This window comes from Equus caballus, chromosome 14, assembly GCF_041296265.1.
Source record: "Equus caballus isolate H_3958 breed thoroughbred chromosome 14, TB-T2T, whole genome shotgun sequence".
NCBI lineage: Eukaryota > Metazoa > Chordata > Mammalia > Perissodactyla > Equidae > Equus > Equus caballus.
In genome coordinates, this window is record NC_091697.1 from 78,525,658 (window position 1) to 78,549,934 (window position 24,277).

The 24,277-nt window shown below is 33.5% G+C and overlaps 1 protein-coding gene across 1 annotated transcript in view; it reads left to right on the forward strand.

The window, feature by feature from the left end:
- Positions 1-24,277, forward strand: part of FBXL17 (F-box and leucine rich repeat protein 17) — a 463,835-nt gene that overhangs the window by 37,179 nt on the left and 402,379 nt on the right. The window contains exon 4 of the mRNA XM_023617906.2: positions 5,777-5,908. Coding sequence (XP_023473674.1) covers positions 5,777-5,908 — 132 coding nt within the window. The remainder of the gene's footprint in view (positions 1-5,776; positions 5,909-24,277) is intronic.

Below are 24,277 nucleotides of genomic sequence, written 5' to 3' on the forward strand. Positions count from 1 at the left end.
TGGAGTTCTGTGAGTGCCAGGTACAAGTAGTAAGGAAGGACAGGCTGGGTGTGAATGAGGAGGTGTGGTTGGAGCTGAAATTTCACAAAGTTGGTAACCTCTATTACCTGGAAGGGCCTCAGGGGGCAGTTTTCCAGTATCTGACCAAGGTGTGTGGTTGGATCCAGTCAACATCAACCAGATAGGTATTCTTATCTTATGGTGAGTAGTTACCGTTTCAGAGCGTTCTTTGGTGAGGTGGAAAGTCGTCTGGAGATAATTTTGAGGTGTTGGTAGATTCTTCAGGTATTGACTTTTTGCTGGGATAAGATGAGTTATTGGGGGTAAACAATTTACTTGATAGAGGAGGAGATCAATTAGTTTAGCGTTCTTATCCTGGCACTGGTTCCTCTGGGTTTCTGGTCTGGCAAGTTGTTTCTCTGTATCCACATTTTTGTCTTTCCAATTGTGGGGGCATTGGTTTTTCCCTGTAATTTCGCTTTTCTGATGGATCTAAGAAGAGATGTTGATTTTTCAGTCTGTTCAGCTTTTTACTTGTTATTAGGATAGAATGGCAACTTCTAAGTTCTTTACATGCTGGACTGGAAACCTGACATTGATTTTTTTTAAAAAGGCATTGCCTTTACTGGATGATTGTCTTGATCTTGTTTACACTCAGTTTTATGCTTTAATATGGTGGATCTATGGAAAGCCAAGGTCTTTACCAAACCTCTCTAACTTGGGTGGTCTAGAATAGGTCTTCCTCTAGGGCCTGGTTGTTACTCCATAGTACCACCTTTTGGGTGTCTCAGCTGGGCGCCAGGGCTCTTAGCAAGATCTCTCCATTTTGGCAGGGCCAGAGTGCCATTATGCCAGTACTCTCTTCCTGGACAGAGAATTCTGTGTTTAGAAGAGTTATTATTACTCCTGTGGTTTTTAAACGGGGGACTAATTTGTATTAAATGCAGGGCATGCTAACAGGGATATTAGAGGGCTTGGTTAATGCCCTCTGAATGTTTTTCTGTGGATTATGGACAGATGGTTGCAGCATTGAGAGCTTTAAACAACATCAGCTAACCAGGGAAAAGCACTGGGTATGATGATTGACTCTCCAGTGCCTGCATCGTCTGGAACTTTAGGACATTTGGTGGGGGAATGGTGATTAGTGCAGACAGGCACTGATGGAATGCAGTCTTGCCTATTATGTCCAGTGATGATGTCTAAAATAGAACATCAGTTTCTGCTGTGAGAGTAAATTACAGTAATTATCCCCACAGGCACTCTTCCCTAATAAGTTGCTTAGGCTCCCATCCTGCTAATGTTTCTTGAGGGTATCCACATGGTCCTTATCTACATATGGCTGCCCACGTGGCCCATACCTCTATGGAAAGTCACTTATTTTGGGATAAAGCCACCAAGGGCACTTGCTAAGGTCAGAACACCAGGTAACCAGCTTAAACCTCTCTCCCAGGCTGCAGCAGTGTGACTTACATATCTTAACATGAGTGCATACACACTGATGTCTAAGCCCCTACCAAATATCTCAGTCACTCCTTTTGTATAGATTCTCTTCTATTTCTCAGTCATCTTGGCTGGTACAGTAAGTGTGGAGGTCTCTTTACTGCCCAGGATCTGAACAAATTGACAAATAAGACAAAGGAATAGTGACAAAGGAAAAATACCAACTTTATTACTCAGAGAGGCTAGATTGGAGAATGTTGCTTAGTAATAAAGTTAAATGGGCTTGTTAACTCAGTGCTGGAGTTTGGCCAGCAGACCCACTCTTCATTGGCTAGGCCAGCAGAGTGGCTTGCAGATGTAGAAGTGGATGCTTGCTCCCTTTGGGCAGTTTGTTTCCAAGGGGAAGAAGGATGGAGATGGGCTGAAAATGTCCATTTTATTAAACACAAACTATTCACTCGCGAGACTAGGAATTAGACTAATTGAACTTCATCCAGAAGAAGGAAGCAGTAGTAGAGAAGAAGCATTTCCTTCCATTCTGTCTGTATTTTCTTGATTTATCCATTTTAGACCATCTGTGCTAATTCCTTGCTATGGAACATGAGGGTTTATTTAGCTCAGTTATCCTTTCCTGTCTCCTATCCTCTCATCCTTCTAACATAATTCTGTTATAATTTTGGTTACATAAATATTCAGTATTTACATTTTCAATTATGTACCTGCCTTTTTTTCTATAGAATTTTGTTTTTATTGGAATTAATAAATGTCTTTTTGTCCTATTTAGTTTGCTTAGTTTTCATAGGCTTAACACTGTTGGAGCCCAAAGCTTTTTCCCACTTGCATTAGTGTGTAATATGTAGATACTTAGTCACATTTATCTTATTAAAGCAGATTTGCCTGGCATAGTCTGAAGGCTTCAGTCTGGGCTTCTTGTTTACAAGTCTCTTGCATTATTGGTCATCTTAGTATCTTACCTTCACCATAATTCTTAAGGTTTTCCTTATCTTCCTCTTGTATTAGATGTCCTATTACCCAGATATCCTGTCTTTTTTCTCTTGGTGTATTCTTATGTTTTCTAGAGCACAGATTCTAATAGCTTTCTGATAAAGAATATCTGGGAGCTAAATCTTTTGAGAATTTGCATGTCTGAAAATGTCTCTATTCAACCCTCACAATTAATTCATAGTCTGAATCCTGAGTATAGAGTTCTGGTTTGAAATAATTTCCCTTCAGAATTTGATGGCATTGCTCTATTGCTTTCTTTCAGTGTTGTCATTAAGAAGTGTGATGCCTTTTTTTATCCTTAATCCTTTGTATAAAATCTATTTCTCTTTAGAAGTCTGTAGAATCTTTTTTTATACCCATAATTCTGAAATTTTATGGTGTTTTGCCTTGCCTTGGGTCTATTTTTGTCATTTGTGTTGGACACATGAGTGAGTCCTTTCAGTCTGGAAGTCATCCTGAAACATTTGATAGAATTATGTCTTTGAATTCCTCCATTTTTGCTGTATAAACGTTCACATCTTCCCCACATTTTCGGCAGTGTGCTTCTGACTTCAGCTGTTGTACCTTAGTCCAAAGACCCTATATTTTACTCCCCACAGTACACTCCTGTCTTTTGCTATTGTGGGAGAAGGGGCAAGGTCAGGCTGTGCAGTAATGGGGAGGTGATCTGAGTGGTTAACTACTTCTTAAGTAGACTTTGAAGAATCCAGCTGTTTTTAGCACCAACCTCGCCCTCACTGCCAGACATATGTGAACTGATGGTAGTTCTGTAGTGATTATCAAGTTGCTTCTCTACTTTCTCCACTATTGGCTTTGGATTCAGCTTTCTCAGGTCTAAGTAACATGCCACTGAACATTTGTTCTAGCAATATATGTGCCTCGTTAGTACATTATAAGATCTGGTAGTTGATCTAATGAACGTGATGAATACTGATGAACAAAAATGATATTTCACGGTATCTGCAACAGCAAAAATATTATATGAAATTATCTTTGATTTCTATTGTTTACAATCACACATACTGCTAAACTACTGTGACTTTGTTTATGTTAATAAGTTAAGGAATGGCTAAAGTTCATTTAGAGAATAGTATGAAAATAAAAATGTACTCTTTTTTTCTCATCCACCTTCTGGAATCCCTGAATTCTACCTGTGAAGTCAATTTAGAACTCCTGAATTAACTAGAACGTGGTGGTATATGAGACCATAATCATGATTTCCTATATTTGTCTATTTTTCAGAGGCCTCTTTACGATGCATAATCTTGATCAGTCTTTCTGTTCATTCAACAAATATTTGCTAAATGTCAACTAAGTGCAAGACGCGGGCACCAGGGATACATTAGTTAACAGACAAACCTCTGTCTTCATGGAATTTACGTTTCTAGTGGAATATATAATTGGTTATAGTGTAGCCTGGATTAAAATAATATAGTTTGTGTATATCACCACCTCTGGAAAAATAACTGAAATCACATATCTTTCTGATAATATCATTACTTTACTTGAAATAGAACTTGAAAGTGTTTTTGTTTATTTCAAAATTAATGTTTATTTTTAAAAAGATGTGAGAACATTGATAGGCAGAAAAGAAAAAAAAAACACTGCTCATTATTGTACTAATCAGAAATAACCACTTGGTGTGTATTTCACTCTCTTTTCTATACAAGTACACATATATGTGTATTTAAATATGCTTAATTTGTTTATAAAAATTGGATTATATTATAAAAACATGTAAATTAAAAAATTTTTATTTGTCAAATGTTTACTTCAATTTTAATGGCTGTATAATGTTCAATTTTATAAAAACACCATAATTTATACCTTTAAGGTTTCTATATTTTACTATTTAAAAAAAAAAATCCCGGGGGCCGGCCTGGTGGCACAGCGGCTAAGTTGGCACGTTTCGCTGCAGCCTGGGGTTGGCCGGTTTGGATCCTGGGTGCAGACATGGCAGCGCTTGGCACACCATGCTGTGGTAGGCATCCCACGTATAAAGCCAGAGGAAGATGGGCACAATGTTAGCTCAGGGCCAGTCTTCCTCAGCAAAACGATGAGGATTGGCAACAGCTCAGGGCTAATCTTGCTAAAAAAAAAACCAACACACCCTTCTGCTAATTTCTTATAGTGAAATCTTACCAAACACCTTTAGTTAGTTATTTCAACAGTTTATTAGGAAAAATTTTAAATATATGGAAAATCTGAAAGAATTCTACAGTGAACACCCGTATACCCACTACCTGGATTGTATAACTAACATTTTAGTGTGCTTACTTTACCACATATCTCTCCAATTATCCACTCCTCTTTAGTTAATATTTTGGTAAATATTTAGAAACTGAGTCATACATTTTTCAGGCACATTTTATAAAATTTTTTCATTTATGCTAAGTAGCCCTCTGAGAAGATTTTTAATACTAGTTTACATTCTTACCAGTGGTATATTAGCATACTTCTAACCCTTGCCAACACTGGGTTTTATTGTTTTTAATGTAACTTTTTAGATAATTTTTGATACGTAAGTTGTTACTAAAGTAAGTTTCTTATTTTATCTCTAAGACGACTCTTATGTAATACTCATAAAACATATGAGTATTCTCATATGTAATACTCATAAAACAGAATTCATTTATAGCTTGCTTGGATCATCTAATCTCCACTATAGATTTTGAAAGGAAATGTGTGTAATTTGTTTCTTGTGATACATGATGTCTTTTAATGGGAACATTGTACCTGTTGAGTAACTATTTAAGGTACAGTTGGGATTTCAATCAGGAAATCACTAATCCTTTTGTTTTCAGTTTATACACTACAGTGTATAAATAAGTACTCTAACTAGAATATTAGCTATAGCATATTTAGACTTTTTTCTCTTTCACAGAATAAATGAGCTGATGGAGAAAGATGATTCATTGGGGCAATCAGAAGCTGAAGTAGAATCTCACGAATTAAACATTCTTTCACTCACTGGACCTTTGTCTCTCTTATTGGACCCTTGTTTTATTCTTTGGACCTGTGTCCCACTCAGTGTAGCACTTTGGTATAAATACTCAAGAGAAATCAAGGTGTGAATCTGAAGGGTTAAGGAAGCTAGGCACCTAGGTGGGCATATAGTGTGAGGTAGTGGAAGCACGGAAGTATTTAGAAGGTGAAAAGGCTCACACAATACTGTTTTAAATTATAGATTGCCTACATTCTGTTTAATTTTAAAAGTATAAACAATTTTTTAACTTGGTATGGCTATTTTCAAAGAATTATGGAAATCCCACTAGAAATGTGTTACCTTTTCTTATTTTCTGAGCATTCAGCTAAATCTCTTTGTTTACAGCTGGGCTCAAAATGCAGAGAACTCAAAGATATTCATTTCGGCCAGTGTTACAAGATCTCAGATGAAGGCATGATCGTCATAGCTAAGGGCTGTCTGAAACTGCAAAGAATATACATGCAGGAAAACAAATTAGTAAGTACCTGTTACCATTCTTGTGTTTTTATTTTGTTTCTGATCTTTGAATTCCTTATAACTTAGCTTATAAATTTTCTTCTGCTTATTTTCTTTTGGTGGTTTAGAGGCAAATACTACTTAAAAGCAAGAATCCTCTCAAAACAATGATTTTATAAATTGATCCTATAACTGTTTAGCTGCTTGTATGTGATGCTTATGTGTTAAAAATTTCTCATTAGCTTGTGCTGATTTTTTTCTAAATTCTGATGGTGAACTAACTCAGGTAAATTGGAAAAAATTAAATTTAGTTGCCAAACGTAAGCATGCGGTGGTTGTTCGTTCTGATTCCCCTAGGGATTATAATAATTCTGGATAGTTGGAATTTTTCAATATTCAAGAAGGTGACACTGGTGAAATAGAGCCTTTCATTTAGTCTGGTGAAAAATGGGGTTCAGTAAATTGAAGCAGATGGATTTTATAATTTAAGCACATACATGTGTAACTCATTCACACTTAATGTATTGTATATAATATATTTAAAGTCATTTAATTTTCTTTTATTGAGATATAATTCACATATCATAAAATTCACTCTTTTAAAGTGTACAATTCAGTGGTTTTTAGTATGTTCAGAAAGTTGTGCAGTCATCATCACTAATTCTAGAACAGCTTCATTATCTCAAAGAGAAACCCTGTGCCCCTTAGTTGTCACTCTCCATTCCCTGCTTCCTCCAGCCCCTGGCAACTGGTAATCTACTTTCTGTCTCTGATTTCATTAAAATGAAATCACTCAGTATATGGTCTTTTGTGTCTGGCTCCTTTCACTTAGCATAGCATTTTCAAGGTTCGTTTATGTTGTAGCATATATCAGAGTGTCATTCCTTTCTATGGATGAGTAATATACCAAATCCATTTAATTTTGATTTGATAGGTACATAGTACAGGTTAACAGAAAAAGTTGTCATCAGGGAGGCCCTAGCAGAGTTCTCAATGTTGAAAAATAGTGTACTTTAAAATGCAGGCAAGGTGGTCCTGCATGTGGAGCATATGTGTAAAAAAGATTTGCTTTTTAATTGTATTTCGAAAATAAAGAGATCTTTTTGTTGGCCCTTGGAGTTAGTTTACAAAATTTGATAAGTACATCTCATACATTAACGTAAGTTTTGAAAGGTCTCTAGAAGCATCAGCACTTCGAGATAATGCTATTTAAAAAAAAGATTCCAGTTAGAAAAATTGAAACACTTTGAATTAAAAGTAAATGCTTTTATTACCACTTATATTATATATTATATTTTCTCTGAAATTATATAGTAAAAATAACTTCACATTCCTCTTTACATTTAATAGAAATTTAATAATCACTCTTGAGGCCATGTGATCTTGTAGAGAGAATAAGGACTTCTGGCTCATAGAGAGTAAATTTTTGAATCCTGGTGTCCACTCACTTGCATTGTGACCTGGTAAAGTTACTTCAGCTCTCTGAACCTCCCTTACCAATGGGATTATTAATACTTACCTTTTTGCAGGTTGTGGCTTTGAGGATTAAGTGACGTAATGTCATTAAATTGTCTACTACAAACTCTGATCCATAGGAGACACTAAAAAACCTAGCAGTTTTTGTGAGATCACAACTGTATTTGTGGTCTGTTGGTTTCTACTTTACACTCAAGATAAATTAAAGCATGGTAATTCCAACTGAAAATTTTTTTATTGCTCGCATAGTGGGAATATTTGTTGAGTGATTAGTATCTGTTTTGTTATTGAGTAAACACAGAGTAAAATCATTTTTCTTGACATATTAAAAATTTTAGTCCAGTGGTTTCCCAAAGGAAGTAACTGTATACGTTTTGAAGGTTCTAGTTATGTTCATGTTAGTTTTCCCTAATGTGTGATCCATTAAAAGATGGTATATTACTTAAATGCTAGGAGAATCAGTTTTGTATGCAATGTTATTCAGTAAACATTGATTTCATTGGAAATTTGAAGTAATTTTGCCAAATCAAAAGGTTCAGTTCAATGAAGTTCTTTCGATTTAAGATTCTTAGAAAGGGGAATTTAGGATAATTTGAACTCTATATTGGAAAGTTGAATTATTGGTAATTAACCTCCCATAGGAACTTTGCATTGTATTTTTAGAATTTATGAAATGAGGAGAAATATTTGAATTACTTGCAAAGCTACAATTTTAAGTAGTTCAGATGTTTTCATTCTTAGAAGTATTATTAGTCCTTTAACAAATATTTAAATAGGGTGAGTAGAAATAATAGCAGTCTGGTTAAAGGCAAATAATATTTATTTATATAAATATATATATATAAAGGCAAATATATATAAAGGCAAATAATTTATATGCATGTGTAATTACAGATAGGAAATATAAGCATCATTAAATAGGACAAATATTTTAAATTAACAACTAACAGACATACTTAGGAGAATACTGTGTCTGAAAGCATGCCAACAGAATTTGACCTGTGCACATATTGATCATTGGCCAAACTGTTTTGTTAATTCTCTTATTAAATTAAATCTTCTCAAAACAATATTAGAGCTTTATTGTGGAGTCTAAAAATAATCATAGTATAGTGTTTTTTAAAGTATAAACTTTGCTCACTTTAAAATATCAAATTGGTTGTTTTTATATATTGGCAGTATTTGACCAAGTATACCTTTTTTTCATATTATTTCTTGGCCTTTAGATGGCAGCATTGTCTTTGTATATTTCAGTGACGTAGCTTTTGTGTCCTTGATGTATCTATAAAGATATAATGCTTGTACAGTTTCTGCAGATATTATGGTTTACTTTTAATTTTTGTCCTTTAGATGGTTTTAATGGGAAAATTTCTTCTTAAAATAATTTGAAATATTAGATGCATCTAGGATGTTACAAGATGAACTTGCTATTTTACTCCAAGTAGCAAGATATTTGAACATTTATTTGTGGCACTGATTAAGATAAACTTTAGAATAAGGGAAGGCTTCCTGTGTTTATCAGAGGGAGAAGTTTTATTCAGATGGAAAGTGAGGACAATGACTTGACATTTTAAGACTCAAATGAGTTACCATGAGGTAAAGAATTGAGGACTTAATGTAAAATCTTCCAGAAAGAGAATGAGTTTCTGTTTTTGTCATTTTTGAGTGAGACAAGTGCCGTGCACTTACTACATGAATGTATTTTGCATTTGCTATAAAATTATTGTATAGACTCTAGAAATAGATCTAAAGGATACAGCTCTAGTGAGGGTCTAGCATATTGTATACAACTGTCTCCCTTCTTCTAGCGATAGCTTTTATTTCACTTTTGTGCAGTACTGGCTACAAAGTTATTTTAAAGTCATATTTAGTTTTTATATATAGTTATTGTTGATATAGAAACTTCATTAAGTATATTCTCTCTGCTTCTGTACTCTCCTTGCTCCAGATTCTACTTCTCTACTTTTTAGATAGAGAAAGTCTTTGGGCAACCTTTTATTCAGCTGTAAATGGTGGGGTGAGATAGATTATCTGTCATTTGTTATCCCCCCTGATGTCTTAAAGTACTAGGATTTTATGATTTATTTAGAAAACAGGTTCTATGTTAAGTCCTAGGGCCAGTATATTTGATATAGATCTGTATGTGTTGTGTTTATTTGGTCTATTTTTTTTTTTTACACCTTCTGCTCTGTAGAGTTGAGTTGTGAGCTAGTATAGATTTCTGAATTACCAAGGAGTAGTAATGTGTTATGAATAGATTTTAGAAAATTTTAGGGAAGTGATAAATTTTTCCTTGTTAAAATTTGATTTCCTGAAAGTTAATTGTGACCTTTTATTTTTTTCAACCTCTTGGTGAATTGCTATTTAACTAATTTTATAATTCTGTGACATCTCCGAGAGTTCTTCGGCTGCTGCTGTAACATTATTTGTATTTTATTGTTTTTATTTTTATTATCCTTTGGATGCTTACATCTAAATTCACCTCTCTAGGCTTCCTTCTTCCAGGATGGAAGCATTTTAAGGTATGAATGAAGCAGATGTCATGTTTGAGGTGAACTGAACTCAGTTTATACCTTGATCCTACTCTTTTTTCTTGTGTGACTTGGGTTAATTATCTTAATTTTTGTGCTTTCATTTCCTTGTTTGCAGGAAATACATAACACTACCTCAAACATGTTCTTATGAGGATCAGACTAAATGAGATTAGGAAGTAAAGTTCCAAATGTGTTTCATGGTTTGAACATATGAAGCCTTCAATAAAAGTTACTTTTCTTCCTCTCCCTACCAGAGTTTACTTTCTGGAGTCTACCAGTTTGAATTGTGCTATATCAGTGCCTAATATCAGCTACTTTGTTCTCATTTAACCCTTTAGCCCTCCACAGTTTAATTGTTTTTTGCTGTTTGCTGTGATTTGAGGCTGTTGCAGTAGCTAAGTGAATAGACTGGTGGCCATGATATCATCAAGTGGGGGAGTATAAGAGAAACATTTGCATCAGAGCTTAAATAGCAGTAGCTAATTCAGCATTCCATGAAGGCTTGCATTTTCTGACTCTGTAACTTTGCAACTTAGAGTTAATATATTAAGGGATTTGCAACCCCCACATGCCTCCCCCCGACCCCGGGCCTGGATTCCCCACTATATTCTTGATATCTAATATTCCTTATGAGGTGAGTTTACTTCTAATCCCAGACATAAATAACTTAGGTTTCTGAGGGATTCTTTCTGAGTGCTCACTTCAGCCTCCAGAAACTCCCAGGTGGGCATTCGCCTTCATTGCCCTTTGCCCTCTTAATGGATGAGGCGTTTACTTAGACGCAGAGTGGTAGTTTCCCATAAACTGTGTTGTATGAATGTGTCATTCTAAAGAAGGTGACCTAAAGATACCGAATTTCATCTTATTATTGTATACTACATTTCAACATTTTTCTGTCTTGTTGATATTTTAAAATATTTAATAATACTTATCTTTTATTGAATATTTATATGGTACCAGACTATGCAGTTTTACGTAATTAATCTTCACAACCACCATAAGAGGTAGCTTATTTTTATTCCATTTTACAGATGAGAAAATTGAGGCTTAGGTTAAATAACAACAAAGAAGTATCAAAGGTAAGACTCTAACCCAGATCTGTTAGATTCCCAAACTTTTGTCCTTAAGCCCCTTGATGGCATGAATACATCACAGATGGAGGTAATCCATATGCCTTTGAACCAAGTAGTAATTTCCAAAAGGCATTATGCCACTTTTTAAAACACTTACTGACAGGTGCTGTGAGACATCAAAGGAAGAAGTTAATTATTAGCATGAGCAGAAGATTGTTTTGCTAGGATGTAACTGATTTCAGGGTAACCTGCATGTACCACTGGATATATATTGAAATCTTTTCTAGGAAAATTAGTATAGTTATCAAAGAGGAAAACTGTCTTCAAGATAGTGTTGATCTTAATTCTGTACAAATATGAACATAATTAACTTTAATAGTAGAATTACATTTTTATGTAAAATATTTTACTTTGCAAAAAAAATAATATTTTATATTTTTTGTGAAATTTGGATTCAGAAACTAAATATCATTTCATTTTTGTCCAGCAGATTCGATATAAATTTTAATGGGTTAATGAACTGATAACTTTCTGCTCTGTTCCTTAACACTGTTTCAAATGTTCATTCAGTTCAGTTAACATTTGAATATGTGCATGTGCCAGGCACTATGAGAGATGTTGAGGAATTAAGAAGAGTTATACTGTTAAAGAGATGAGATCTCCATCTAGTGATAAGTGCTGTGGAAATGCCAATCACAAAAAATAGTTACTTGTGTGAGAGATAAGGGAGGAATCAGAAATCTTATAAATAGTAGGGGACATTTGAACTGGATCTTTAATGATGTATAGTGATGTGATGATTGTGACACAAGGAAACATATTTTTGGGGAAAAGTGATTGGAGTTGTGGGAAACAGCATGTGGAATGTTTAATAAGTGGTGATGTTAAGGTAAGATTAGGTTTATAGGCAGGGTGGTGGGGGAGTCTTCATATTTGGGTCTGTAAAGGAAAGTAGGGACTAGATTGTTAAGTTTCTTGAGTGTCACGCTAAGGAATTTGTGTATCTCTAGGTAATGGGGCTTGTAGCCTGGGATTTCAGCAAATGTGAAATGTGATAAAGTTTGGGGGTCTTGTATTTTTTTCTTTAATTGTGAGAAATTAAGAAAAATAGTACTAAAAAGAGTAATAACATCTATATGCCCGTCACCCAGACGTTAACAGTTGCTAATATTTTGTTAAATTTACTTCTTCTTGAATTAATAAAGCAGATAAACTTTGTCTCTGGTGTCTTGCATCCTGTCTCATTCCACTGTCTCTTTCTAGAGGGAACTACTATGGTGATCTAAAATGCTTTAAAAAACCCAAAAAACTTTAGCATACATAATGGATACCATGAACAACAATATACTATCCTTTAGTTTGTAGTCACATATAGTTTATATCTGATCTCATACGGTTTTATCTGGTCTCACAAAGTATATATCAGTCTATAATTTGCATTTTTATTTTTAAGTTGTTTTTGAGATCTAGCCATAATGAATATGTAATTCATTCTTTTTAACTGTTAGTATTTTATATATGTGTACATCTCCTGTTTATCCATTCCCTATTAAAGGACACTTATCTTGCTTCCAGTGTTTTACTATCATAGGCAGTTTTGCAGTAAAATCCTTGTGCAAATCTCCTGTGCGTATCTATAAGAATTTCTCTAGGATCTGTATCCAGAAGTGTAATTATAGGGAGCTAAGCTATGTACATTTTCAAATTTTTACGAGATTGTGCCAGATTGCTCTCCATGAGTAATTGAAGTCATGGTTTACAGATGTATCTTGCTGACGGATTGTCAGCTCTTTTGAGGGCAAGGAGTATCTAGTTATCTTTTTATCCCAACCTCTCTCATTTTGGCACATAATAGACATTCAGTAAATGTTGGTTTAGTGATAAATGGGTTACTACTGAATTGAATGTGCTTTTAAAAATGCGTTTCTTCAAGTATTTTGGGAACATGCTTTAAAAAGAAGATGGATTTAGGCAGATAAATAAAAGCTTGCAAATAGCTTAAAGATGCAGAGTAAATAGTTTTCTGACTTTTCAAATAAGTACATTTCTTTGATCCAGTTACTGTTTTAATGATGCAATCCTTTATGTATCAAATTTATGCAGCCAAAGTCACTAGTGTACTCAAGGAGTATTTTCTGGGACAATTGTTTTTAACAGCATGCAGTTTTGATTAACTGAATATAATTTCTGTTTTTCTTGGCAAGATTACGTTGACTTATGCATTCTTACCGTTAATAAAATTGGTTTTATTTTGTTGAATGGTATTTGAAAGACCCACTTTAATTAAAAACAAAAGTTATTTAGCAGACGATTGGAAAAAAAGTTGAAATATTATTTGTGCCGATTTTTCAATCTGAAGAATAAATATTTTTACTCATTATATATTCTTTGCCAGAGCTTACCCTCTCACTCTCTTTTTTGTCTTTTGGTATCTTTCTCTGCTGGGTATCTTTTTTATCTATCAGGTATCTTGGTAAGAACATAAATGAATTGTATTCTATCATTTGAAAACATAGAAAACATAAAGAATGAATGTGTGTATGTGTGTATTTTTCTTTCCTTATATACCAGAGTGGTATGGAGGGCAGGCAGTGACTTGGATAATATCCAAATAATTTTTCTTTGGAATTCATTAATCTTTTTAGCCAGCATATTTGCTTCTTGCCTAATTATATTAGTTTAGTAATATTAAAATTAGTTCACAAACTTTGACGATTCATCAGCAGATGATAGGAGATGGTCAAATGCAAACAAGATTTCAAGAGGAAGCTGTGCTACTATTCAGAACTCTGATACATGGGGCTGGCCCCGTGGCCAGGTGGTTAAGTTTGTGTGCTCCACTTTGGTCAGCCAGGGTTTGACCGGTTCGGGTCCTGGGCATGGACATGGCGCCGCTTGTTGGGCCATGCTGGGGTGGCGTTCCACGTAGCACAGCCGGAGGCACTCACAACCAGAATATGCAACTGTGTACTGGGGGGCTTTGGGAAGAAAAAAAAAAAAAGAAGATTGGCAACAGTTGTTAGCTCAGGTGCCAACCTTTAAAAAATAAAGAAGAAGAAAAAGAATTCTGATACAGATATCCCAATGTCAATAATACAGAATTTGTTGTGGTTAAAAATAGAAGATTCCAAATAGTATTTACATATTCTTAAAAATTTTTTTTCTGGATCAAATTCTAGATTACTAAAAATATTCAACTTGTTTTGGGTTTAAAATTTATAGTTGGTAGGTTATTCTTAGCATTGTGGTTCTTCTGGGGGTGTTATTTTTCACTTATATATTCTATAGTTGAAATCCTTTTTGTAAAAAAAAGATGTACTTTTTGCTTACTTTCTTTTAGGACTGTGTATTAAAAAACCAGAAAGAGATTTAGAGCAAATCAAATTATCTCTCAGATATAAGCGTGAAAGTGCTATCTCAGGCTTTGTGCTCAAGTGTTGGCAACAAGAGATAGTGGATTGAGATAAAAAGCTAAATCATTAGACTTAGCAAATAGAAATTTTATGAGGTTAGATGGCAGTGGGATGCTGGGAGTACGTTAAACCTGTCATTTATGAGCACGTGTTCTTCAACTACCTTTCTAGACTGTCAGTCAATAAGTGAGATGTATTGTTTGGAACTAGGGAGAACTTTTGGCTTATGTTTCTCTTTATCCACAGTAATGAGGTGCTAGAGTCTTAGATTATCCAAGACTTAATCCCCTTTGTTATTTTAGTGGTTAGGTTTAAGGTGAGAAGAGTTTAGGCTTTTTTTTTTCTTTATATCATTTACAAAGTGTAGGTGAATCTGGCTACCAGCTGATAGGATACTCCTTTTTTAGCATTTTCTTGTAGTTATCATCAAAAAGGTAACGTTGTCATGAAAGTGCTATGCCTCTTGGGCTTTCACCAGGCGATCCTCTCTTCAGGCAAAAACCATACAGGTTGTTCTCCTATCTAGGCTACCTGTGTGGTGAGTACTGTTCCTATTCCTGCTGCAGATTTTGCTTATTCATATTACCTGGGTTGTCTTTCTTTGCTGTCTTTCTTCAAGTTCCCATTAAAGATCTAAAGATGAAATTACCTCCTGGGCAGTAGAAGGATGAATGGTCATGAGAGTTTGGGTAAATTCTTTTCTTTGGACTGCATCTTCTGTTTTTTAGTAGCCGAGAAGTTGAAAAGCCAGATGAAGTCTGTTTTGATATTTACTTTTTTTTTTTTTAACCCTCCTATTGCATCTAATTTTGTGTAGCCACATCAAATTTAGGTTGCAGAAAAAATCAATATGATATTTTTCTTTAATGAGTGCTGTACTTCACTATTTTTGGTTTCTAAAATAGGATAGATGTGGATTACTTCAGGCAAGTTCTTCGGGGTAGAAAATTTGTAGTGTCTGTTACCAAGTTTTGAATGACTGTTTTTGATTTAAGCCTAAAATCTAGGTGTTTATAATTCATTTTAATATGCTATATAAATGAATATAGTGAGAATTTGTAATCAAAGAAAAATGGTTATAAATCAGAGTCCTTCTAATTGAACTGCATTTGGGTGATTATTCTTATCTTTTATTTTCCTCTTATTAAATATATCTTTGAGACAATAAAGAAGAAGGCATATATTCATAGTCATTGTTATTTAAATGCCCATATGAATGCCTACAGATATAAAATTATTTGCATTGTTATGCTAGCTTTTCATTTTTGACTCCTCTGAAAACATGGTAAAATTAGTTGTGATTTGTAGATTCTCTGAATGGGGAATCAAAATATATTTTTATGTCTTTTTACCAGATTAATGTTAATTTTAAATATTTGAAGATAATTTTGAGTAGTTTATTTCATAGGTTTCAGGTTGTTGCAGGACATAATTTTACATACACATATGTACATACTTTCATTGATATATTAATAAGTATTTTTCTCATCATGTAATTGTAGACAGTTTCATTATGTAATCTATTATATGTTCCATAAATTACGATTGTTTTAAGCTATGAGTGGAGAACTTAATGGAAAACAGTGTGAAAGGTAAAGATACATTATATATTCACTGAATTCAGTCATGACCTAAGATGTTTCCAAAGATTGGCTTTTTATTTTTCACATCCACAACCTAGAAATGCTCCTGCTAAAATACTCCAGTATTTTCATTTCAGAAATCTAGTGGCTAACTTCAAAGATTTCTCCAGTTACTAGTCTCTCCTCTCATTACGTTCTCAACTTGTCCATTTACTCTTCATTTTCTCTTACCATCTTGCTTTCTCCAATGTGTGTTTATTACCTTCAAGCTTACCTAAATATTATTTTTTATCAAACATTCTTTAAGAATTTCACCACATTTATTTTCTCATATTCTATCAGCTTCCTGTATTTTATTATTCCTTACTAATCCATTCATAATTTATTATAGGTTTCAAGGCTTTAGTTTAGTCATGTAAGCTTCTTGAAAATGGGGATGATTGTCCTTTTTTTTGAGCTTTAGTTAATGACTGTATATTTGCCAGTGTTTTGACTAAATGGTTAGTTTTTGGGACTTCTTAATTAATTTTTTTCTATCTAAAAATTGTAAATTTTATGAAAAGAACTGTTAATGAAGAGGAACCATTCTATACTCAAGTCTTTTGGTTTAGTTCTGGAAAAGTTCTTTCTGAGACAAGGAAGCAAGCTATTAAAAATTAACACTATTAATGAGACCTGTCAGTAACTTTAAATATGATTATTTATATTTTGATATGTACATACAATGTAGCTTCTAGTACATAAGATTCAATTTTTATTAACAATAGAATTGGTCAAATGTGCTTAATTCTGTAGCAGTGATTCTTCGTTAGTGTTCATACGAGAAGAGTAGCAATGATAGTTGGAGGAATTAAAATCCCAAGTAAGTATATCCTCTTCAAGAATTAAGTAGTTTTTGGGAGATGATTTCCTAAAAGTGAATGTTGAAACTTGTGGCTTTAAACATTTTTTTTATTGCAAATTACCCGTTACATATTTTCATTTCTTGGTTTACATCTCATTGAGGATATTTGGAGTGTTTCAGTACTTCCACCAGTGCATTTTTCCTTTTTTCTGCTTTCAGACAGCCCTAACAAAAATCCCTCAAGAAAGCTAAGAATTGTGGTTCTTTTTCTTTTGTCATACTTAATCGCTTGATTCTTTAAAAGATGAAAGTTAACAAGTTGCCTCTATGATTGAGTTTGTTTAGAAGAGCTTGATTTTATTGTGGCAATTAGAAAGAGATAGGTTAAATATAATTGATATGTATCTTGGTTGCTTGGTACCAACAAAACGTACCCAGCAGACCTGGCGTTAAATTTAGTTAGAACACTGGCATTGCATACTTTAAAAGTAATATACCATGCAGAAATTACAAGCAAGTGTTTTTTTTTAATACTTCATATAGAATTCTTAGTTTTTAATATCATAAATTGCTTCCATTTATTTTATTATCTTTTTGTTCTTTAATATGTTGTAGTGGTTTTGTAGAATCAAAAATTGGGGAAAGAATACCCCAAAAGAAGCATAAATAGCTATCTTGTTAGAATAATATAGTTTGTTTCTTCATTTTCTTGGAAGATTAAGTGGCGTTTGGAAAACTTAAGGAAAAAAATTGGGCAAGTATTGGTTCAGCCAACTATATTGTTTAACCTTGGATGAAGTAGTGTTTTTTCAATCTAGAAGTGATATCTTTTTCTAGTATTATCTAGATGGCTTTCTTCTGTAAAATCAGTAAAAGTATATAAAAGAATCATCTTTTTTATATATTAAAGTCTATTTGAAACAATCACATTTTTTCCTAATATATTTTATATTATGATATTTTTAGATTACACAGTCAAGAGCAGGTTTTTTAAAGAAGAAAATAGTTGTGCTGCTTGCTGATCAGTGTAAGCATAGGAGGTAGTTCATGTACAGTCTTTGCCGTAGTGGTAAATCATTTTCAGTCTAGTGTGTGCATTTGCCCAGTGTCACAGGTTAATTCTATGGACCTGGGTGCCTTTCCCCTTTCTTTCCATCAAGGCATACCTTTCTTCAGCTCCTGTAGAGACTAACTTCTCTGGTTATTAAAATCAACTTGTAATCACCTTAATGCTTACCTCCCACCTTTGAGATTCTATATTTGTACATGTCTGAGGTTAATTGTTTATTTGTTTTATGAAGGTACATTAAATTTGCATGCATTTCTTATTGATCATACATTTCCTTCTTCTGACCCTACTTTTAAAAAGTTAAGAAAAGTCCTGTTTCTTAAAAAAAAAAATGATAGGGACTTAACCTTGAAAGTGATCTTAGAATGCCTCTAAACCTGCTTGTTGCAATACCCTTTATTGCATGCCTGATAATGAGCCATCTTTCACTGTACACATGTGTGGAGAGGGTTATTTATTGATGAGTATCCCAGAATTCATGCAATATTTTAATGACAGTTGAAGAATTATTAGTAAAATGGTGCCAAAATGATATTTGACCAGATTTTTCTAATATCTAGCTTTTAAAATGATTGTTATTAACACCTTTTTAAAAAAGAGGTTACATGTACTCACTACATTATTTAAACAAGACTGGAGGGACTTATTTTCAGAACTAACTTTTCTCACACCAAATTAGCCTGAGAATCTGTAATTTAACAATTGAAATGATTGCCTCTTATGAATATGTGCATTGTTTTAGGGAACCTTTCCAGTTTTAGACGGTGTATGGCAATACCCGCTAAGTAATGCTCCTCTTAAAACTTTTGTGGTTTCATTTACTATTAACATGCTCTTTGACAGCTGGCCTTTACTAATCTCACACCATGGGTTTGAAACTTTTTCCTTAAAGCTTTATAGTTGAATTACAATACATTGTGTCCTTTGTTTTCTCCTGGAAAAGAATTTAAACAAACTTTCTATTGCACTTGTTGAATATGTATTTCATAGTAACCACCATGAAGTTTGCAGCATTTAAGAAGATGAAGAAGCAAAGATAAAAGATACACATTTAAGAAGGCTTGGTTTCACAGTTGGTGCATAATCCTTTCTGCTGTCATTGGTACCCTAACCCTGTACCTACCAGAACAAAAGAAACTGAATTGGAAATTGTGGGAGCTGGGGAACATTCAGTTGGCAGCCCATCGCATGGCCCATAGGCGTTGTCAGGTCTCAGTTTGATGCCCTTTATTCTTTCTGACAGATGTGAGGTAGGGTCTATGAGGGGGAAGTCATTACTAGAGAGAGGGCAGTGTCAGATCAAAAGTAACCAGTGATCAAACAAGGTAAAGGGCTGTGGAAAATAGGCTCTCTTTCTGGCCTCAACACCTGCCTGATCACTGAAGGGAATAGTCCTTATGTGTCAGGGCAAGTTGATTTTCTTTGATGTACAGTGAATTAGAAGTCAGAATGGAAGCTTAACTGGAGTACAGAAGATTTTTTACTTCATAGTTCTTGGGCAGTTTAGGTGTTTAAATTTTTTACTTTAATTATCTAGAAGTTACAGAATTTATTCACTGTTGAATAAAATATTAAAGCTTACCCATTCTAACTTTATTATCACTATATATTTTGATTGTACTACTAATATATAAGCAAGTTTCAATACAGTATAGAACAGGCTTTAGGAGTCACCAAACTCTTCATTTCTTTCAAGCATCTAATTATAACTTTAATCAGAGCATTTGTATGATTATAATGGTGGGTACAAAGTGGATAGCTAAGCTTGGCACATAGTAGGTCCCTTCATGGTAAAATTTTAGATACTATTTCACTAAGTAATTCCAAATAATTTTGAATTAACTCTTGCCCCATAAGTGCTTATTATTGTATTTTCTTTTAAGGTAACCCTTTCTAATCAAGTCAGTTGAAAGAAAATTTAGAGAGACAATTCATTGGGGTTTTGTATGTGTGACTCTTTTCCCTGCCCTTTCATCTTTAGAGGTATGTGACTAAAGACTAGAAGAAGGAGGATGTCTTTATCTTTGGTTAGCTTGCTGTGTAGATAAATTGACAATTGAAGCGTATTTTTAAAAATTTCAATTATGTTATTTTCCTTTACATTAAGCAAAAGGTTTGACCACTACTAAATTTCGCTGTCTCAACTTTTGGTATTTTTAATACTGCTGAATTTCATTCAGGTTCATAAATAGTTCATAACAGTCATTTTGTCCTCTAATTCTGGAAATAAGTATTTATTTGAAATTACTAATTTTCAGGTGAAAAGAATAAGGAATCTTTGTGCCTGAGCCTTTTAAAAGTGGTTTTTAATCTAATAATTTGTCTGACTGTTCATCTTTGCATGAAGTCCTGTGTTTGTTTCCTTTTGATACTCTTAAGTAACCTAAATACTCTTTTTTTAATACACTTAGATATGTAAGAATATAAAACATAATACAGATTATGTTGTATTACCTTCACATTAAATTAATGTTTGGCTTCAAGATTACTGTTAGCTATAAATATATTTTATTCTTGAGAAATTTCAGAATAATGTAATTGAACATACTTGTAAATACTGATATTTCTGGTTTGGCTTAGAAACAAACTCTGCCTGTAAATTATCACTAAACATGTTTGTTTTAAGAGTCTGCTTTTTAAGTAGTTGGCTTAGGAGTTCTTATGTTGGGATTGAATTAGATGCGTTATAATTTTTAATTTGATTTATTTTATTTGGAATAAAATTTCTTGTAAATTAAGATTCTATATCTATTTTTTGAAGCTTTTTGAAATTTAAAGTTTTAATACAAATTCATTAACCAATATAAATACAATTAGACTCATTTTTTTTGCTTTTCAACATGTTTGCTCTTAACTGCCTCTGAAGGGACTGCAAATTGAAACCAGTGTGATGATATTACTCTCATTTATGGAGGAGAATGATTTTGGTTTGGATCTTGGCTCTCTGAGGGCATCCCGTCAGTCTGCCCTACGATCTGCACACTTGCAAAAAGAATTTGAGTTTGCTGATATTTTAATATTAATATTAGGAAGAAATATTTGTGAAAAATAAATTTCTATAAGTACATGTCAATTGTTTTTTCAAAATGGACTTCAGCATAAAATCTAGTCATCATATTCTTTGATTCATGGCACACTATTCTCATTGGTCCATGTGCTATCTTATTTTCTTGTGGAAGTTAATTTATCTGTAAATTATTTAACATTTACTCAAGAACCTTCTATCTAAACTAAGAACTAGAGTATTACTAATAACTTTCGTCTACCTATATATTCCTCCCTTCTCTCATCTCTGACTTCCCTTTAGGGGTAATCAGAGGTAACCAGAAGTAACCATTACCCTGAATTTTATATTTATCATTTTTTCCATTTTGTCGCATATGTATATATGCCTAAACAATAAATTGTTTAGTTTTTACTTGTTTTTAATCAAATAAATTTCTAAACAGGTCATTGATGAATTGGTAAAAGTAGTTCTTTAGCAGGTATTTTAATGTATTGTTTGAGTGATATAATTTAGTAAATTAATGGAGTTATGTTTCTGAACTTAAAGTTGATACTATTTAAATCTAACTATTAAGATATTCTGTGTTGTATTTTCAAGTTATTTTAGACCTTTAGATTGAGTACATAGTATCTATATATTGGTCCTTTGCATTTTATATCTTCCATTTATAAATTATATTCTTAGGTATGGAGAATGAGGTCTTTTTTTCTTAGTTTTAGTTTGCTGCAATTGTAGCAATTCCTGTGACTTGATGTACAGGTTAGAAAAGTTACTCTTTTAGGTGATAGTGGTAGTTGGTCAGGAATATCTAACTAATTACCATTTTGGTATGGAGATAGTGAATTTTAAGCTTACCAAATGACCTTTATGATTTACTTAGTTTGGAGTGTCATTAGTAATTTAATAAATCCAACCATTGTCATTGTCCATGAAGATAAAATGATTATACTAAATTTCTTTGATTGCTAGATGTACTTCTGAGTTAATAACAGCTTTTTTCTTGGGGGGGAAGAATAACTACATTAAATATGTATGTTGATTTTAAGACTTCTTGTCATTTCAGAGCTGCTAATTTGCGGAAAAATTAGTGTGTGTCCCCCCCACCCCCCCCCCCCCCGACTGAGTTAATTAGCTTGGTCAATAGTTGAGTATTGGTCTGATACACAAGTTTTGGTGAAATCAAATCAAAGAGAATGTTTGCTTGACTGCAGGTGGATTTTTCTCCAGTTTCTATTTTTTAAAGTGTAGTCTTTAAAAAGTAAAAATAAATATTCATATCTGTCTACATGTTTTTGCTAATCCTTTGGAAATGTGGATGATTATACTTAAGAATAGTCAATACTCAGAATGGTTAGTGATTTTTAAATATTGAGTGAGCTAATTAATAAAATATTATTAGAGGTCAAATTAGCCATTGCAACTTTGATTACAAGAGATTTTTTTCCTTTTGAACAAGTTATGATCAATTACATTTATAAGAATGTGGAATATAGAATAAATTTTTGTACTAATCTCCATTTTTAGGAGATTTTCAATCTAAATGGACAGGTCATGCATATGTATATGTATAGATACATATATATATACACATATGTTTGTATATAAAATAATATAAGGTGGATGAAGTGATTTCAGATTAATGTAGTTTGAATTTAAAAGGGAGATAATTTTTTTGTTCTTTCTTTCTATTGATGGACTATGCTTCTTTGCTTTAAGAGGTCCATGTTGAGTGTTCATTTATCTTTGCTCTCTAAAATATACCTTGGTGACAGTGCTTGTGAGTGATAAATACAGCTGGCATAGAGTGTTTAGGGTTGTAGTTTGAGAAGCTTTACATAGTGTATTCCATTGAAGTTTATTCAGTGTTTTGTAATTCAAGGCACACCTGAAGAAGCAAATAGAATCTCTTGCATGCCTTTTAAAAGTGTCAGATAGTTTTATAAAGATTTAATGGTATAGTTTCTTGTTTTTTCTCAATGTAGACCAATCATTTGGCTAATTTAATGGAAAAAAGTTATTACATGGTTTACAGAAGTCATTAAATATGTTGATTTATGAGATTTAGGAGAATAGAAGCTAAGCTTAGAGGCAGAGATTGGAGAATGGAGTGACATTTTATACCCCAGGAAATAATACTGAAAGCTTGAAAATAAGTGATGCTATAGGTACAGGTGGTATAATTCTGGAAAATATATTCTCTTTGGCTCCTTTATGGTTGTTAGCTACATGGATCAATTATTATTATTTTTTGGTGAGTAAGACTGGCCCTGACCTAACATCTGTTGCCAGTCTTCCTCTTTTTCAGCTGAGGAAGATTGTCACCGAGCGAACATATGTGGCAATCTTCCTCTGTTTTTTGTGTGTGGGATGCTGCTGCAGCATGGGTTTGATGAGCAGTGCGTAGGTCCGTGCCTGGGATCTGAACCTGCGAACTTTGGGCCACTAAAGTGGAGCATGTGAACTTAACCACTACACCACTGAGCTAGCCCCCAATTAATTTTTTTGAGTCCAGTCACCTGTTGTTTACTCATTCATTCATTAAGCATTTATTGAGTACTAAACTCATATGCAGTACCGTGCTTCTAGACCCGTTTTGCTTGGGTCATGTCAGCTCACTTACTGTATAGTATCTCTTAACTAGCATGAGTGATTTCTTTCTGTCTTGTATTTACCTATGTAAGAACTTGCTGTGGGGGCCAACCTGGTGGCATAGTGGTTAAGGTTGGTGTGTTCTGCTATGGCAGCCTAGGTTCGTGGGTTTGGATCCCAGGCATGGACCTATACCACTCATCAAGCCATGCTGTGGCAGCGATCCATATACAAAAGAGGAAGATTGGCACAGATGTTAGCTCAGGGCAAATATTCCTTAAAAAAATAATTTAAAAAAGTACCTGCTGCGGAGGACAGTAACACCCCTTGTCAAAGCCATTGCTCCAGAACCTGGACTCTCAACCTTTCATATATTGAATACTACATTTTAAGAGTAAGAATTTGAAAATCATGGCATCTAGATAATATTTTATTTGCTAACGATGATAACCTCTAAGTTATTTCTTCTTAATTACCTAATTAAGATGAAATATTTTGAAGTTTATAAAATTAAAGGAGCCATTATATACTATAAAACATGGTATATTTATTATAATGACTTGTTCTGTTAGTTTTTTATAAAGGTGCTTTGCTGTTAAAGAAGCACTTGTTCCATTGAGCCATAGTAGTACTTGGGTAGTACATTGGTAGCAATACTCAAAGAATTAAATATAATGAATTGAGTTTGGGCATTATTCCATTGCACTAATGTTTTATTGTTGTTAGGATATTTGTAAAGACAGTGTCAACTATATCCCATAGAGTCCTCCTTTATGAGAACCCTCAGTTAAATATTTGCTGT